Raw genomic sequence first — 19,599 nt, 5'->3', positions numbered from 1 at the left:
ACAGAATTTTTAAAAAAGCTTGCCGACAGTGAAGATTAGAAAATAAAATATCACTCAGGCATGGGGGCATGCAGTTTAGGATGTGTGCAAGATTTCAACTAGTCCTTCTCACCTCGTTATTCAATGCTACATTTTTATGGGTCCTATCTTATTTCCGGTTATATAAAAGGAGCAACCTGCTCACAGCTCAACATTCAAGCAGCTCCACCTCCTTTATGCTAGACTTTGATTGGCATTACTGGTTATGAGCTTGGTTTCTCCTCAGCTCTTGTGACTTTGACTTTTAAAGCAATAAATTATGACCAAACTTGCTTCTTTCGCTATTCCCAGCTAGTAGAGCTAGTGCTGCTGTAGAGTCATGCTCTGGATTTAACATCTGATTAACCATCCGGCTTTCAAAAATCTGAGAAAGCCTAGCTATAGAGAAAAAATGACTTGCTCTTGAAGGCAGCCCTATGCTAATTATTCGGCTACTCATTAACTGAACTGAAAAAGGTTTATTAAAATAAGTGATTATTTAAGTGTTCTTTCTATTCAGGATATCTTAGCTTCCCGTGCAACAAAGACATGTGTAAAGGCTTGTTATATGAATATTGTTAATCTCAACCTACTGTATTTCCCCTTTTCTGTTGTTACTAGCTTTACTGTCCTAAAACTATAATAAAAATACAAAATTAAAATGAACTCATTTAATATGTTTGAAATTTAAAACGCATTTCTCATCAGAGCCAATTTTGCAGAGACCTCTGTCCTGCCATCTGCTGCTTTCTATTATACTAGCATCTAGAAAAAGCAAGCATAAAAGACGAACATAACTACGTGGGGGGGGAAAAACCCTGACCAGCAGATTTATAAATGCAGCAATCTTTAAATGAAAGAAATAGAGCAGAAACTTACTATTTCACACTGATGACTAGGAAATCCACTGAGAAATCATGCACTTTAGGAGTCAGCAAGTAAGCAAACAAATGATTAAACCCCCCCCCAAGGACACTGCATTGCAAAATGTGCTGTGTTCATTCATGTTTACAAGGGTACTTTAGATTTAATTTAAATTACTTCCTAACATACTGCTAACTATGGTTACAGAACATGGCTAAATGTTCTTAATGCATGATTTCACTACAAAGAATTTTGTTATTAAATACATGCTGAAAAATGGAATGAGACCTCAGTTTCTTTGGAAGGAAAGTTATCAGCCCTATGAGATTACTTAAGTGAAAATTAGCAAAGTTGGGCTGTAAACGCAGAATATTTCAGTACTCTAGGGAGGCTGTAATATTGTTACCATTACATGGTGCTTATATACACAAGTGGCAATAAAAACAAAATTAATTGTTAAATCAAAAAAACTAGCAACATAAAATGATTTCCTCCATAACAAAATGATTTTTTATACAGGGTTTACAGCTATTACAGGATTACATGCACAAAGTTAACCTCATCAGCCTGTAACTAATATACAGGATGACAAAAGACATAATGGTGTTCTAAGAAACAGGAGACTTGCATCTAAACTCAAAAAAACATCATGAACTCCAATTCTAAAATAGAACATCCTAAAAATGCTGAAAAAAATCCGCTTCCATGGCTATGTAACAGTTTCACATTTCTGTATGGAGAAATTGTACTTCGAGTCTCAACTGTCCGGCACTCAAAAACCAGACATGAGCAAAGAACGAGAGTGTTAGAACTGATAGGGAGCAACCATCAGAAATTGCTGGAGGCACAAAGTTGTATAATTATATGCGTAATACATACCTCACATAATAACAAGTCAATAATATGGAAGACCATGTAGAGAGGGAATTTGGCAGTGAATAGGGTTAGAAACCACTGGGAGGCATACATGTGGGCCTCAAGGCTGATGTCCAGAAAGTGGTTATAAAGGTCAGGAATACATTCCTTAAAAAGAGGGAGAAAAAGCCCATGCTCGTTAGTTTTGGCTTAGAAGCAGCTGTTTAAAAATCACACTTACAATTCTCACATCTACAAGAGGAGGGGTATGGTAGAAGAAAGAAATATTTACTGTTATCCTATGGCATTCTGCTAGTGGCAACTTGTGCTAAGGGAAGTTCTTTCTCTGGAATAACAACGGTGCACTGCTGTCCCCTATCTTAATCAAGGGTATAATAAACAAGATTGCTTCAAAGCAATCCGGGTGCTTACCTGCATGAGGCGCTCCAGCTGATAAAACTTGCAGTGCAAATCTTCAAAGTTTTGTTTGAAAAGTTCCCTGAGTCCATAGTCAAACATGATTTTGACCAGAACACTGAAAGCCTGCTCTTCAGGCATCTATCAAAGAGAACAAACTTGGTTGACATTTTTATATTACTCTGTTTCCTTCCTTGATCTTGCTCTTAACATCAAGACACCAACTGGCTTGTGTAACTGATATGGGTAAATGCGCACATGGTAACAATTGGAACTAGAAACGGCACCTTGTGCCTGCTACGTGTGACACTCCTTCTTAGCACCCCAAGTTAGAAACATGCTGTTCAACCTTACAGGTCCACAAGGGCTCTGCTTCATGCAGCAGCTATCCCAAATCTGGTCAATATCTTGAGAATCAAGCCATAACTCCTACAGATCGTGAATCCAACCTACCCCATGCTTCAGCGTAGTCAGCGAATGCAGTTAAGATATGAAAGGTTCTTTTACAGTATCGCCACATGGCGCTAAACTAGCAGTAGCATTTTTTATTTCTACTTTTTAAAAATGCCATTACTGTAACTGATGGTCTTTTATTCAGGCTGATTACAAAAAAGCATCAGTTACTACTAGGGAGGTAAAATCCCATTTCATTGGTTAAATGCAATGTCAGCGGTGGGCCCTGTGGGGCTGGAACAGCCCTCTGGGGCAGACAACTGCTCCAGCCCTCACTGGTTAACTGACATCAGTAAGCATCACCCATTAAGGGAGATGTTTATTGTTAACTATTTGCATCCCTAAAAGTCTCAGGGCTCATCTAGACTATGCTAGAGCGCTGAAAGACGATATGCAAATTCAGTGGGAATTTGCATATCTTCTTCCAATCTTGCTTTCGAAAGTGAATGTAGTTTGGACATGGCTTTTTCGGCGAATCCCCCCCTTTGTTGAAAAGCCTTGTAAACTTCATTTTCTGAGGAAGAGTGGCTTTTCGACAAGGGAAGGGGGGGGCGCCGAAAAAGCTGTGTCTAAACTACTTTCACATTTGAAAGCTCTGTTTCAAGAAGACGACGACATGCAAATTCCCAAGGAATTGGTATCCTCTTTCTACACTCTAGCATAGTCTAGATGAGCACTCAGAGGAGTAGTTGTGTTAGTCTGTAACTTTAAAAATGAGTAGTCCTGTGGCAGCTTAGAGACTAACACAAATATATAGATAGTATCATGAGCTTTCGTGGGCACAACCCACTTCCTCGGCTGGTTTGGCAGCTCTCTATGCCATTTTGGGATCCTTCGGTCACCCCCTCCTGCCAGCAGCTGGAGACATACATATTGTTGCTGATCAGCATTTATACTTCCTTCTTTGGCACCATAAAGCAGATCTGTTTTCCACAGCAGTAAAGACTGACTCTTCAGGTCAATTACTTGTTTCTGTAAAGGTCAAACCATCTAACTCGAGTGCTCTATTATTCATCCACAGATGAAGTCAGTGAACTCAAACTTTTCAGACAAGTTCCCATACTGGCAGTGTGGGACTTGCAGAAACTACATTTCACTTTTTCGCTCCAGGACGGATGCAGCAGTAAGACACAATAACATGAAGTCCATCTCAGCCCTACCAGGTACACTCCAAAGACTGCCTTGCAGGAGGCTCAAACAAGAGAGAAACAAGAACTGAGATTTAAGTTGCAGCCTTCACTTTAACAGACCTTGATCTCAGAAGCAACAACTAACATTAAAGAATGAGTTCTAAGAAAACAAATGAATGGCCTGCTCCTGTGTCGATGAGTCTCCTTAATCCAATGGGTGCCAAAAAGGTAGGCAGATGGCATTTTGGCAGCTAAAAGAAAGCATCTCTATTGGGGAGAAGAGTTCAGTCCCTTTATCAGAAGAAAGAATTAAACCTTTATTGCTGGTTGGGTTCTGCACAGTGTTGAAGAATTGTTTTTTCCATCAGTTAAGTGTTTATTACACAGGTTACAAAGAATCAAAGCACTACAGCTAGATACTATTGGTCCATTTGATCTCTGTTTATAAAGAGTGTACAGTTTATATTTCTGTATCCTCCTAGACTTCTTAAAAGTATGGGGAAAAAAACCTACTCTGAAAACCCTACATACTGCCAGCACACACAAAATTATATTTAGTTCTGCATGACAGCAGCAATCACTCAAAATTGGCAGGAGGAGTTGGGAGGGAATATCACAATATCCTATTGGGTTTAGGATCTGCTGTTTCAAATACAGATGTCTGACAAAAAGCAGACATGCTTAGAAAAAAACCCTAGCTAAAAATAGCATGTAGCTGCAGAGATTTTTCAACTTTTTCATGTAAGATAAGATGTTTCACATAAACATGAGCAAAGTCTCAAAACTTTCTACTCAGACGTACTTGAAGTGTAAAACAGATAAGATCGGCCTTTGTAAGTTCAGACCACAGAAGACATCACTTCTCTAAGCACAAATTGACCCATTTCTAATTACTGATAAATAACACATTTGAGACACAATCCATTTTAATATCTGACCACTGACTAACATCTAACAAAAAGCAATCCTAGAATATATTGCCCCACATAAATATATTGGGATGTTCAAGCCATTAAGACTAAAACTCACTCACTACTAACATGCTGCAAAATATATTCCTGTTTAACCCAGGAGCCACGGTAGCTCTGGTTTGTACTTATGATCAATACCAATAAAAACTTTTCCATGAGCTTCAGAGATGCTCTCTTCCCACCCCTGGATACCTTTACAAGGAGTTCCTTAAGTGATCTAAACCCTCAAATTATTTATATCCACCCAGCCTACTTTGCAGAAACTATGCCAGAGTCTTATTTGGGCTTAAAACAGCTTGGGGTGGAAAAGAACCTAGAACCAGGTGGAAAATGAAGTGAACACTGACCACACGCTCATTATTGATGCTGCCGTGAACTTGAAACAGAAGATGCGCCTCTTTCCCCCAAAGTCGTAATTACGGACATTCACTCAAATGCTTGTTTAAGCATGGGACCGGCTACTGCAGCAGGACGAGTGAATTTGGAATGAGTTCTTCTGGATAAACTTAAGCACAGTTTTGTCTGAGGCGTACAACAAACTGGAGTGGAAGGACTTACATGCAGAAGCAGCACAGCGGCAAGAAATGACTGGCCTTGACAGTAGCCAATCTCCTCATCGTAGACGGAATAGGCCTGAAAGGAGAATCGAGAGTTTAAGATGCGCAGTCTCCCTAGAGCCCAGCTGCACGAGGAAAAAAGCTAAGGACTGAAGTGTACAGTCAGTTGTGACTGGACTGCTATTACTGTCGTGCAGCTGCACAAAGATTAACGCAAAGAAAACTGTCATCTGCAGAGCAGTTGGTGGTGGCTGGCAGACACCTGGTTGGTCGTATGGTGCTGGACCATTTCCAGCTGGTAACTCGCACTGAAGGCTGCTTAACGTCCATGAAATCACTTTTCTCAGATTACTTTTATGGAGCAACAGTTGCTGTACAGGAAGTCCCCAATGTACGAAGGGGTTGTGTTCCTAACGCTGGTTTGCAAGTTGGTTGTTTGGAACTCGGAACACACATCCCCATAGAAACCATGTTATAAACCGTAGTTTGGTTCCCAGGCTAGCCCTCAAAAGCCTATTTAGCCCATGATGGAGCTGAAATGCTGGATCTTTGCAATGGAAAAGAGGGGTACGTCTACACTAGCTTGTTAGTTCGAGCTAGGTAGGGTAATGAGGGCAAGTGGAGTTGCAAATGAAGCCCGGGATTTAAATATCCCGGGCTTCATTTGCATATTCCCAGCGTCGCCATTTTAAAATCCCCCTTAGTCCGAACTCCATGCCTGCAGCTACACGCGGCATGGAGTAGGTAGTTCGAATTAAAGATCCTAATTCGAACTACCATTACTCCTCATTCCACGAGGAGTAATGGTAGTTCAAATTAAGATCTTTAATTCAAACTACCTACTCTGTGCCGCATGTAGTCGCGGGCACGGAGTTCGGACTAAGGGGGATTTAAAAATGGCAGCGCCTATGAAATTTAAATCCCGGGCTTCATTTGCAACTCCACTTGCCCTCATTACCCTACTTAGCTCGAACTAACGAGCTAGTGTAGACGTACCCCAGTTTATTTAACCTTGAATGCTGGTGCTTGAGGAGAGGCAGGTTTAATCAGGGGAGGACAAGGAGGACGGAGAACTCAGGAGGGGCAGGAGTAGGCTGTGCAGCCGCCCTCTGCTCCCCTTCTGCCACCACCTGCGGCTCTTGCCTGTTCCCTGAGGTTACAGGTGAGCTGTCTGTACGTGAGGATGTCTGGAAGTCGGAGGTCTATAACTTGGGGAGTGCCTGTAAATTGCAGTCAGGGTGTCAGACTATGACTCACAAGGGAGGAAGGCTCTGTTAAAACACGGCCTGTGCTATGAAAAAAAGTCTGAAAACCTTTCCATCAGCCTACAATTTCTTCAGTAGCCTCAGGGCGCGCACACAGACCGACCCAGTAATTCTCATCATGAGCCCCATGAAAGAAAAAGCGGCCAGCAGGCAAATGGGATTTCATACTGCGTAGGAACGCCATGGAGATGTGTCACCGGTCCCTGCAGATTACAGACGTGGTAGGGGAGGGAATAACTTTTATTGGACCAACTTCTGTTGGCGAGAGAGGTAGCCTTCCAGCCCCCACACAGCTCATCTTCAGGCCACAGTAAAATGGCCACACTGTAGTCTATGTGAACTCCCAAACGCATGGCATAGTCTCGCCCATTAGCAAACGGGCTATTTTAGATCAACCCAGAACAGCACCGTTGCCCCTTTGGTTCCAGTAACACGGTCATCTCAAACGGGAATCTGTGGAGTGGTCGCATTTATGGACAAATCAAGGCTTTATTTGGGGATACTCTTCACGTTACTCTCAACTTGCCACAGGTCTCTCACAAAAGTAGGGTAAGGAAGAGAGATACCTAACAGGGATGTAAAATCCCATTTAACTAGTTAACTGGTTAAACGTTAGCGGGTGAGGATTACTGGTTCCAGTTAACCGGTGGGGGCTGAAGCAACCCCTGTCTGCAGCAGTGGGGGACACTTCAGCCCAGCTGCACCCGCCCAGCCCACTTTCCCTTTAATCAGTTAACTGGTTAACCAATAAAATGGGATTTTACATCCCTACTCTGAAGTCACAGAAAGGCTGCAAAGATTCCTATGCTAGTCGAAGAGCAAGCTCACTGGTATGTTATCGTTGCAAAATATACTGGATAAGTCATCAGGCGCCAATAGATGTACCCACGGAATTGTTTCCCAAGCTTTTTTATGGCCACATTTGAGATTTTTGGGTGCTATTTCAAATTACTGTGTTGCTGCTGGGGTATTGTGGTACAGAGCAATTTTTTAATTGGTTACCAAGTGTTGGGTGTAATTCATATTAAAATCAAAGAAGAGCACAAGCATTTCTGCCTAGGACAGTCGCCTCTGCAAAGCTCATTATTTTTAAATGATATCATAAATGATACATTTTGTGCCAGGAACTGAAACTTCAGCATGCAGAAATGTCTCCTGCGAGATAGAGCACATGAAGAATTTCTAAATGCAGAAGCAGAGCTCTGAAGACACTCTGGTCAAATGAGGTAATTGGATCAAACAGAAAACAGTCATTTTTAGTTGATAATTATCTTCTGCATTTTAATGAGCACTTAAATGGAAGCCTGCTGCTTTACAATACTAATGAGTGATGCATAATTATCTTCAGCTTTTACAGCTACCTAGATCCTTTGCAAGAGCTTTGCTGTCTGTTAAGCTCGAAGCTCTTTCTGTTCTACAGGATCATTTGTTTGAGTCTGAGAACATATTTTAAAGAAACTTTTTAATTTAGCCTGGTTTAGGGCTGTCTCTCCATCTAGAGAAGTGATGGACAGAAATGAGGTCATCTCCATTTGCACAGTGTTCTGGTATCATCAGGAACAAAATATTAAAACTGCGCAGAAATATTTGCATTATTTAATTGGCCAAGGATTTCTAAAGGGTGTGTGAGGAATAAAATCTACATGCCCATTTAAAATTGTGAGCTCTTTATTCTTCACTCTTTGCTGAACCTTCCCTCTGTTTAGTGTGCTGCTGTTTAGGGACCCTATATAAACTGAGGGCCCAACACCACCAGCCACAGACAGGCAGATGCAGGTCAAGCTTCTCACCACGCAGCTCTACCCCTAGGTAAAAGTCCTGACCAGCAGCCTTTATATTCCTTTCTTCAGCATAGACTTCAGCGTAGGAAAGAGGAGACTAAGAGGGATAGGATAGAGGTCTATAAAATCATGACTGGTATGGAAAAAGTGAATAAGGAAAAGTTATTTACTTATTCCCACAATATAAGAACTAGGGGTCATCAAATAAAATTAATAGGAGCAGGTATAAAACAAACAAATGGAAGATTTTCTTCACTCAGCGCAGTCAACCTGTGGAACTCCTTGCCAGATGATGTGGTGAAGACTAGGACTTTAACAGGGTTCAAAAAAGAGCTAGATAGATTCATGGAGGTTAGGTCCATCAATGGCTATTAGCCAGGATGGGTAGGAACGGTGTCCCTAGCCTCTGTCAGAGCCTGGGAATGGGTGACGGGAGAGGGATCACTTGACGATTCCCTGTTCTGTTCACTCCCTCTGGGGCATCTGGTATTGGCCGCTGTCGGAAGATAGGACACCGGGCTGGATGGACCGTTGGTCTGACCCACACTGGACGTTCTTAAGCATTATCCCCATTTTACAGATGGGAAAAGTGAGGTCCCTGTGTAAATAAATAACTGACTACCAGTGCTGACCACTCAACTGTTGTTTGGTTTCTGTTTCCCACTGGATGGAAACTGTCAAACATTTTAGCACAGGTCAGACAGACAAGATAAAAACGGTTCCAACCCCGCGAGCTCATTGATGAATTCTTGGTCACGGTTTCTCTCGGAAGGGTGAGCACCTGGCCACATAAAGCACGGTGGGTTTCAGCTGGCGCAGTGCACAGGAGACTACACAGAAATGTGGGGACAAGCCATCTCGCAGCTTAGCATGCTGACGTCGTGCTGCCTCCACTTCAATTTCAAAACTAGCCATGAAAAATGCGTCGGAAGCTGAACCAAACGACAGCGAAATCTCTGATCTGGGGGGGCGACTCCTCCCTTTGAAGGGGATGCTACAATGCGATCTGCAGTCGGTTCACTCCAACATGCTCTGGGTTGTAAGTTTCTATCCCCATTTAGCACTTGGCTCTCTGCTGAGATGGCCAGCAACAGAGCCGATTGGTTCATGGGTGCCCCCCCCCCGACCCTGCATGTTGGGGGTTCATGGGTGCCCCCCCGACCCTGCATGTCGGGGGGGGGGGGGGACCCAGGGCATCCTGGGGGATTACCAGAGCATCTGGGACTGGCAGCAGGGGCTGGGCCTGCTTCAACATTCACCCGCAGCGGTGGGAGCCGCAGGAAGCCGAGCAGCCCAGCCGCCTGTTCCACTCCGCCATTTCCCAGCTGGGTCGCTGCGCGTCACCATGACGGCAGGAAGCGGAGCATGCTGGGGCTGGGCCACTTCGCTTCGGGACGCAGCGCTGAGTGCGGGGCAACCCCTGCTGCCGGCCCCCTCCCGTCCCCTCCCTCAGTAATCCCACAGGGAAGGGAGAGAGACAGTGACAGGACCTGGGGTAGAGGCCCCGCACCTGTGCCAAGGCCCCGCACCGTCCTAGGCCATCAAGGTGTAGTAAATGAAGGCCTAAAACAGAAGCCCATGCAGCACAGGCCTGGCCTGAGGATCTGAGGCCTAGCTAGCAATGGACAAAACATGGCTAACATAAAGTAAAGCGAAGCTGTGAGCAAGAGGCAGGCCCCAGCCCAGAGAACTTGGCACACACAGGGCTGAGAGTACAAAACCCTAACTGGTAATAGGCCCAGGTGCAGAACACTAATTGGCACTGGTCATAAGTGGAACACACAGAATATCACTAGCTCATTAAAAAAGACCTTGGTCCCCACTCCTCACAGATACAAGGACAGCATGATGGCTAGAGATGACCTAATCAAACCACGAGGTACAGGGGGATGGGTGGTATCTAAGTAGCGTCAGCAGGTGGCAACCTGACAGCGTCAGCAATGAGGTGTGACTTGTTTGTACCTGTGTGTAAGGTGGTGTCTTGGGGGGGGGGGGGGGGACAGTCTTTCTATGACTGGGGGGGAGGTAGAGGAGGGCAGAGGAAATTTCTCACTGATTGAGTCATTCCATTGTGGCAAGAACATGTGAATAGCGGTTCAGTAGAATCTACTGACAACTGTTACTGTACTTCGCTTAACAATAAACCTGGCCTGGCACCTTCGATCCTTATCTTGTTTGTGGTCTTTGGGGGCCCTCTCGGGGTCTGCTGTGGTCACTGGGCCCACATCAATGAGCACACACGCAAGCAGCCTTCTGGTTACCATCATCGACAGAGACAGAGACCTGTGACACCACGGCAGTAAATCCACCTAACTACAAAAGGAGGAGGATACCCAGTGTGAGGGTGGTTACTGCATTGCGGACCCCAGTCTGCTAGGACTTGAATGAATTCGAAGTTATTTCGTATGAGCCAAAACAACCGTATCCAATTGTGGTAACTTTTCAATTCAACTGAGCTTATAGAAAAATCAAGCAAAGAGGAAACACGACAAATTTAAATCCAACCTCACTAGTGTAAACAAAGCGTAGGCTGACCGAGAACCCCCAGCGCGAGGCTATAACATACCTTGCATATTTTGTACAAGGAGTCTTGGCCATCTCCCCCGGTATCCTTAAAGTAATCATGAGCTGGGAAGGTGCGATTGATGTCCCGAGTGATCGCACTGTCCTGGGGAGACTCCTGTTAAAACAAGAACATGAGAGAAACGTTTGTCTGTCAAAAGGGACGCAGTTTAAAAATCAGCATCAGTGACACTGTGCTGGAATGAATGGCTTTGTGCTGGACTCAGTACAGACGAGGGTAACACAGCCTGCAGCCTGACCACCTCAGATCACAATTGGATAACCAAAGCAGGTCTGGGCATGGCCAGCGCTTAGCTAGGAGACTGCTAAGGAAAACACAATCAAGTGGTACAGGGCACAGTGGTGATTCCATAGACCAGGGGTGGCCAACCCGAGGCTCTTCTCCCTCAAAAGTGCGGCTTGCGAAGCCACTCCCCCTCCCCGCCCCTCCCGTGCTGCGATTCAAAATAGCGCCAAAGATGGCAGCCATTGACGGGAGCCGGATATGGCCAAAAAGCCCTAGCTTGTTTCTTAAAGGGGCAGCCTCTCTCTCTCTCTTTTTTTTTTTTTTTTTGCTTGACAATTCTGTTGTGGCTCTCAGCATTTTTTCCCATCACTGTTTTGGCTCTCTGTTAAATGGGTTGGCCACCCCTGCTGTAGACAAACATCTTCCCTTTCGGTCTGTGCTGAACCTGCCCAACACTACACAAATTCTACTTCTTAGGTAAACTAAGGGTGTCAGCCAATCGCTCTTGGGTAACTCTAGCCTGCCATGCTACAACTCACCCCCCAACTTAGATTGGAGAAGTTATTCTTCACTCCCTCCCACCCCCCAAAAGCCGAGACATGATGAGAGTGAAAACAGACAGAAAACAGGATCTGAGCCTGAGCAGAACATGATTTTACCCAAAAGAAGAGCCATGCTCTATTGGCCGCACACATCATGGCTCATGGAGGTGGCAGTGCTACCTGCGTAGGGATCTGGTGTAACCACCTCTAGAGCCCAGGAGGTAGGAGGAGATAGAGCAAGGCTACAAACAGAAGCTGGAAGTGAAGAAATCGGAGAAAAGAACTGACCCTACTTGAGAAGGCCCTGAAAAAGGAGGTGTCCGAAATGGAGATGGTGGAGGAAGCGCTTTCCAAGAGCTACGTTTCCACCAAGAACGGCACTAATGCCTCTTTGGATATGTAGACAAGCTTCTTAGAGAATTCTCAAAACGCTTGGTGAATCTGTTACCCACATTTACCTTCCTGAGAAAACTTCAGAAATGTTAATCGTTCTACTGGGTTAAATGTTTGTTGTTTACTTTGGATTAATGTATTCTTGATAGATATTACAATTTAAAGGGCTATTGAAGCATTTCAAACTACTGTCATGGCAGCCTGGGGTTGTCCTCTAAATACAGTAATTACTCTAACACATGGTCGCTTAACATGTTTTTGCAATAGCACGATTTTTTGTTAGGGAATGTTTTTCGAATAACATAACCGTCCCCGAAACAACACAAAAATCATCAAGTGGCAGACTACTTCGCGCGGCGGTACACGTTGGTGAAAATAGTGGTAACATGCATGTGCGGATAAATACACGTGGTCACAGCACTCCTCTGCTCACTCACGTTTAATCTTTGTGTTTTAACAAACGGCGGTGGCTTGTGTTGCAACTATTTTTTTAATGCGAGTAGCTCCCAAAACGCCCCCCCGCCCACCAAATTTACATCTGCAGCTCACATTGACAACGGCATACGATGCAGACTCCACTCGTCATCCCAAAGCAGGAAACGCACAAGGTCAGGCAGACTCGCCAGTCTGCAGCTGCTGCTTGAACTGTGTGCATCTCCACCACAACAGTCTTCACTTTTTAGTTATTTTTGTGCATTATTTAACTATTTAGTTTATTTTTCCTCCATTTCCATAGTCAATTCTGGTATTTTTAGGGTATGAAATGGGTTTCCAGGAATGACACCGCCATTTCTGCTCTACTCTGCGCTGGTTAGGCCTCAATTGGAGTATTGTGTCCAGTTCTGGGCACCGCATTTCAAGAAAGATGTGGAGAAATTGGAGAGGGTCCAGAGAAGAGCAATGAGAATGATTAAAGGTCTAGAGAACATGACCTATGAGGGAAGGCTGAAGGAATTGGGTTTGTTTAGTTTAGAAAAGAGAAGACTGAAGGGGGACATGATAGCAGTTTTCAGGTATCTAAAAGGGTGTCATAAGGAGGAGGGAGAAAACTTGTTCATCTTGGCCTCTGAGGATAGAACAAGAAGCAATGGGCTTAAACTGCAGCAAGGGAGGTTTAGGTTGGATGTTAGGTAAATGTTCCTAACGGTCAGGGTAGTCAAACACTGGAATAAATTGTCCAGGACGGTTGTGGAATCCCCATCTCTGGAGATATTTAAGAGTATGTTAGATAAATGTCTATCAGGGATGGTCTAGACAGTATTTGGTCCTGCCATGAGGGCAGGGGACTGGACTCGATGACCTCTCGAGGTCCCTTCCAGTCCTAGTATTCTATGATTTATAACACTGCGCCTATGGGAAATAAGGGTTCGACTTATGATGGGTTGACTTGCGATTAGGTCATAAGTGCGGGGGTCACCTGTAATCAGGACGTGGGGGAGAAGCCTTCCCAAGCGTTTCTCATGCTGGGAAACTTTGGAAACGCTCTGCTAGAGCCACTCACTCATTTATCCGCCTTACATCTACAGATCTACTTCAAACACACCTCCCACAGGAGATCTAGACTCAGATCGCTTTCCCCTCAGCGCCTCCCCTCTGAGGATTTTGCTTCCCCTCTGAGGGGGCTGGAGTGGCTGGCAAACAAAACTTAGCTTCCCAACTATTTTGTCGGGGAGCAGATGCTGTACCCTTTGTCCAGCAATCAGAGCACACAGCCAGAAGGCAAGGTTCCTGCATTCGGCTGCCTCTTATATGGTCACTTTTGTCTGCTGCTCTGTCAGACTGCATCCACCTGCCGTCTCTCGTCTTCTACTTGAATGATAAGCTCTTTGGGAGCAAGGACCATCTCCTCGCTCTGTGTCCCGGTCTCTGATTAGGGCTCCTAGGCACTACGTAATGCAAACAGTTGTGGGCATTTCAGTACCAAAAAGAAACCTGCACATTGGATGGGATTCAGGAACAAGCAACTAACCTGGTAAAAGGACTCAGACGGAGCTGAGGAAGGGCTCAGTGACTATGTAGAGTGAAGGGTGTCACCAGCTAGAAGAGGATTTTGACAGCAAAGACTAGGAGTGATGGAATAAAACTAAATAGAGAAATTGAGATGAACAGTGCAACCAATTAGAGAGTAAATATCGCTCTAAGAAACTGGCAGCGACTTCCTGAAACACCCCACAGTGTTACCAAGTGATCTTGCTAATCACGGGCTAGGCTTTTGCTCACTCCCTGAGGCAGGTGACTTGTTACCTCACCTGAATTTGAGCGGGTGAGAGGAATATTTGGGGAGAGAGGATCTAGGATGTGAGCTGAGCAGGCTGGAGGGAAGAATCCTAGGTGCAGCCAAGCTTGGAAGAAGGTAAGAACTGATCTGTGTGCATGTCTATTCTTTACTACTAAAGCCAAGCTCCAGAAAGGGGAGACTTTGTATTCTGCATACTGGCTCAGCATTCCTCATAGAGTAGACTGGGAATGGCCCCTGCACAGACTCCCAAGCTGTTGGTGTCAGTATTCCCAAGGGCAAGGACAGCTGAACTTCTTGAGCTGTTTCCTCTCTTTTGGCCACCACATTCCGCAAACCATCCCCAGCGTAAAAATTCAAGACAGAGCAAACAGCCCTGCTGAGAAAGCTGAACAGGCTTTGCAAATTGGGAAGCCATACAAAGAACGCTTTAATTTTGAGGGTTGGCAAACAGGGTCTATGGTTAGGAGCCAGTCGCAATGACTCCACATACACGTGCCTTGCTTTGTATGGAAAGTGGCAGCGAAACACTTATTTTTTAAAAAGAAACATACCAGGAAGAAAGGGGGGGGAATGGAGGGCAGGTGGAGAACAAGGTGGAAAGCACAGTACTGAAGGGAATTCTTGGCTCCCCAGAGCCTCAGATCAGAAAAACGGGAAGCTTTTCTGGCAATAGTCGCCAATATGACTTGGAAGGCCAAGCACCTCGTGCTTTGTTGAAGGAGTAAACAACAGTACTACCCAGAAGCTGAATGCATCCTCACAGCAGAACCATGTGAGCCTACCCTGCCACTAGACAACGAGAATCACTCACTTGCGCGATCTTCAAAATGTTTTACGATGCATAACACGCCATCGGCAGTTTTGCTTCCTCTTCTGAATCTGTACTCATCACTCTCATTCACTTGTGATGTTTCCTAAAGGGAATTCCAAAATCCGTGCTCCAGCTGAACTTTGCTTTAAAAGTAGGAAGGTTGCTAATATTGCCCAGTTTGTTTCTGTCTGAGCAGATATGCTGTACTTGGCGTTTCTCTTGCCGATATTAGCTCAAATCAGATAACGGATCAAAATCCTTCAAATAGGTACCAATTTTTTAAACTATAACGGCTTCCATCAGCAGTCACATTTGTTCACCCTCCATCTTATACACTGCTTTGTTGCTTGGTAATTTCATTAACACAAGGAGGATGCACATGGGAGCAAAGATCAGCAGTGCAAGTGTTGAGAAGAAAGTGAGATGCGCACAGAAAGACCAACGGGTTCATTCAACCTCATGTGAGAACTCGCACATTGTTGGCCTGTATATGCCACCCTTCAAAACAGAAACAAGTGTGCTAAATAAGTCACAGCAAGAGTGTGAATTGCAATCAGAGGCAGGGGGGTTAGCAAATGGTGCCATATGTAAATCTCTTCTGGACGAGAACGCATTCTCCGTACTATACGGCCACTCGTCCATGTGGTATCTTAGATTGGGGAGGGAGGGGGGAGTGTCATGTCCTATCAGTTAGCTGAATACCATGACTAGTATCGTCACCAAAATGCATGAGAAGTAACCAGATCTTCTTATTCTTGGTGGACTTCCATTTGTCTATATAAATTATCTCATTTCAGTACTGGAACAAGGGGTGATGGATAGGAGTAGTGCTGGCCAGCACCCGGTGACTAAGGGGTTAAACTCAGGTAGCTAGCAAGGGGGTGGGCAGGAAGCCAGGAGAACCAATAGGAATAAAGTGCTGAAATGTGAATTGTATAATGTACCTTGCCTGCTTTCTTTGTGTGGGAGAGTTAAACCAGGAGTTGAGATACACAGAATGACTTAAACCCAAGCAGGACTACCATGCCTTCAAGAAATTCGAGGCATGGAAGTGGACTGAACTAAGACTAGACTGGGAGTAAGTAAAGGGAAAAAGTGAATCTTGTCGTGATCAAGGTATTTTCTTTATTTTGTGGTTTGGTTTGAACTATGCCTCCCCTCCCCATTTACCACCTGAGAATTGTTCCCCGAGATTTTTCTCTGCGTTTTAATTTATTTTCCTTAGTTGCTCTGTAACATCTAGCAACCAAGTCTGCTTTACCAGGTATATCTTTTATTTTGTAATAAAAATCACTTTAAGGTGATGACCTGATTCTTGTGTCCTGGAAGGTACAGAAGGTCAGTCTGGCTGTGTGTGTCTGCATGCCTCAGACTGAGAGGTCAGCTACCAGAGACGGCAGCTTGTTTGTCTCCTTTTTTCAAGCTCTTTTGAGGCAAATGAGCTTGGGGTACCCCTGGGAGTGAATTCAAGTGTTCACCCCAGTTTTTAGGGATAAAAACCACTTGATGGTGGCAGCTACCTCCCCCCTCCTCCCAAAATCTGTGCATGTGTGATTCTGGAGGAAAGTTTTGTAACCAGTACCTGTAGTGGCAAGGTATATTTAAAGTCTTGGAGGGCCCCCACCTCCTGCACTCGGAGTGCCAGAGTGGAGAACAGCCTGACTCAAGAGGTATCCTAAGCAGCTAATAAGATCCGAATTTTTTGTCAGTAGATGATCATCTGAAAAAAGACCTCTGAATTCAATAGACAGCTTGTGCTACTGAAAGCAGAACGTACTCTCTTCATCAGGTACAGGCTGAACCTCTCTAGTCCAGCACACTCCAGTCCAGCAACATCTGTGGTCCAGCGTGACTGGAATTAGCTGGATGTCCACTTATTGTGGGCGTGGTCAAGTTTCCCACAGTCACAAAGTTTGTTTACAGCCACTAGTTCTGGCTCTCAGGGTTCTGTGCTGGTATTTAGCTCTAATCGACTCCTAAATGTCTTCGAAGAGCTTGGTAAGCAGTGGTAGTGTTGGTAATGCTGCCAGACAATATCAACCTCTCTTAGGTTGGCAAATTCTCTGATTCGGTCCAGAGCGTGCCAGATTAGATAGGTACAGTACTAGTAATTCAGGGACGGAGGGTGCAGTTAAAAGTTTATGTTCCCTTCCCATCTAAATTCTGGGACAGTGTTCCACAGAAAGGCTGTAGCATAAGAGTAAGATGTATCAGGGAACTGCAACAGAACAGCTTGTTTCCAAACAGGATACTTTTTAAAATAATCACTTTTTTGTTTTGCTAGAGACCAAAAACCAATTCCCACCCCTCTGCCCGTCAAAATACAACCAACCTCGGGAGGCGCTTCGAAACACAGGAAACCTCCAGCGCTCTACAAGTGACAAAGTGGATACATTTGGTGGTGCTACCAACCTTGCCTATAATACATTCAAACGTACTTGTACTTGAGCTTTTGCTCTTGAAAATCCCCTTGATAGAAATTCTCATTCTGTATTTGATCCTTGCTTCTGTTTTTAATTCAAGTTGAACACACTTCACTGTGGCTTGTCACAACCATTTCATTAAAAAGGCAATTAAACTGCTATTAGTATCAAGTTATTGGATTGTCTTGCAAATGATCTGTGTACCGTGCGTTGCTGAAATTCTGTAACAATTTAATGTGTCTAAGGAGTCCACCGCATCATTAGGAAAGCAGAAGCAATCATAATACAACAGGAAACAATTTGAGCATATGAATAAGCTTTCTAGTTAATGAAGGCAACTAAGGACAAGGGTATTTATTGCCTTTATTTGAGGAGCTAAGCAGAGAAGTTTATTGCATAAGGGCCCTATCATGCAAACATTTAAGCACATGAGTGACTGAGGCCTTGTCTACACTAAAAGGAAGGTTGAACTCAGGGTGCCCTTGCCGGCATCAGGAATTTCTGCTTTTGTGAGGAGTTAGGGAAGCTGATGAGAACATTTGCTCCTGTTAGCCTCCCGGGGTGGGGACGCCGCAAAGCTTGGCTTAAGGTAAGCCAACTCCATCTACATATTCTGCATAGCAGAAGTTGCATACCTTAAGCCAAACTGCCAGGGTCTACTGCAGACCTGCCTAATCCTATTGCCTTGACTCTCATGCTTAACTGTTTGCATCACTGAAATATAATAACCTGCTTGTTAAGCAAAACCAAAACAAATTTTATTAGAAATATTTGATCTGTTCGGGTATCAAAAGGTCACCGAGATTCTAAGTACAGTACTAAGTGTCTATGTTCTGTTGCGGAGAGAGCGCAGAGGTAGCAAAATAAGTCTGAATTCAAAAGGAACCAACCTCCCTTGAAAACCAAATATGTTTTAGTCCTTGCAAAGGCATCTGTTTAGAAAGGATCATAAACCCATCTTTCAGGCAATTATCTCCACCCTTGTCAAAAAAGCGGGATTGGACATGGAGTTGGTCTCCCCCTGGCTCTGCATGACTCTCCTGTCCTCCGCTCCTTCTGTTTTGATGCAATTCTTCCAGTATCACTAAAGCTGGTTCCTGCCTGCTAGAATAGTTTGGGGAGAGAAAAATATACGGAAGTGATAAGGTTTTAAAAATGTTTTTCAAAACAGCCCATTGAAAACTGCCCATTAGTACAAACTGTTGCAACAGCAGCATTGTGCAACCTTCTCTTCACTACTATTTTTATACCTTGTTGTGAGAATTGGCTCACTGAGCGATTTCTCATGCTGTCAAGAGACTGGGAACTGAAGGAAGCCCTTCTGAGCACACACCCTTCACAAACCGGGACTGAAAAAATAGAAAGCTAAGAATGACAGGAAGAAAAAGAAAGTAATAGGAGTGGAACACTGCCATGAGAACTGGCGTAAGTATTGTCAAGATTAAAATTCCCATACCAGCTCATTGAGCTGACTAACAGGGAGGAAAGTTTGCAAAGTGGTAAATACCAGTCACTTTTTAAAATTCAATGTTTTCCCTGAAAGAATACCAGTATGGATGGTTTATCAGTTTTTAAAAGAACCCAACAAAGTAACAGATGATTGAAATCAGTTTCCAAGCTCGTAAATGCAAAATCTATTGCAGTCACACAAAATAGAACACACTGGTTCCAGCATTAACTGGCCCGTACATAATATCCTTTTGCCATGTTTCCCCCCAAAAATAGAGTGTTTGCCCAAAATGTTCATCTGGCCGAGCATGTCCGGCATCTGCACAGCCATCATTGTACGCAGACAGTCCTGACCAGTGGTCCAGAGACGGTGGCAGGTGCAACCTGAAACACTTTTTCTACAACGCAAGACTTCACTACTCAGCCTCGTCAGCCAAGGGAAGTACACTGACAAGTGCTGACTTTCTTGCTCCCCCTGTTGCTGATCAGGTCCCATTTACCCCTCAAAATCCTGACAGGACTTGAGGAACATAAAAGGGTGAAAGCAACAAGGAGTCCTGTGGACCTTATAGACCAACAGATGTACTGGAGCATAAGCTTTCGTGGGCAAAGACCCACTTCC

The 19,599-nt window shown here is 44.4% G+C and overlaps 1 protein-coding gene across 5 annotated transcripts in view; it reads right to left on the bottom strand.

The window, feature by feature from the left end:
* The window catches only part of RABGAP1 (RAB GTPase activating protein 1), a 121,613-nt gene that overhangs the window by 19,391 nt on the left and 82,623 nt on the right, over positions 1–19,599 (bottom strand). For all 5 annotated transcript variants that reach the window (XM_075905614.2, XM_075905616.2, XM_006121941.5 and 2 more), the window contains 4 exons: positions 10,878–10,991; positions 5,267–5,341; positions 2,170–2,295; positions 1,762–1,905 (listed from right to left, as the gene is read on the bottom strand). In XM_075905614.2, coding sequence (XP_075761729.2) covers positions 1,762–1,905; positions 2,170–2,295; positions 5,267–5,341; positions 10,878–10,991 — 459 coding nt within the window. The remainder of the gene's footprint in view (positions 1–1,761; positions 1,906–2,169; positions 2,296–5,266; positions 5,342–10,877; positions 10,992–19,599) is intronic.

Source organism: Pelodiscus sinensis, chromosome 23 (genome assembly GCF_052426305.1).
Source record: "Pelodiscus sinensis isolate ZL-2025 chromosome 23, ASM5242630v1, whole genome shotgun sequence".
NCBI lineage: Eukaryota > Metazoa > Chordata > Testudines > Trionychidae > Pelodiscus > Pelodiscus sinensis.
The sequence above is the reverse complement of the archived record's forward strand: the minus strand, read 5'-3'. Positions and strand labels throughout refer to the sequence as shown.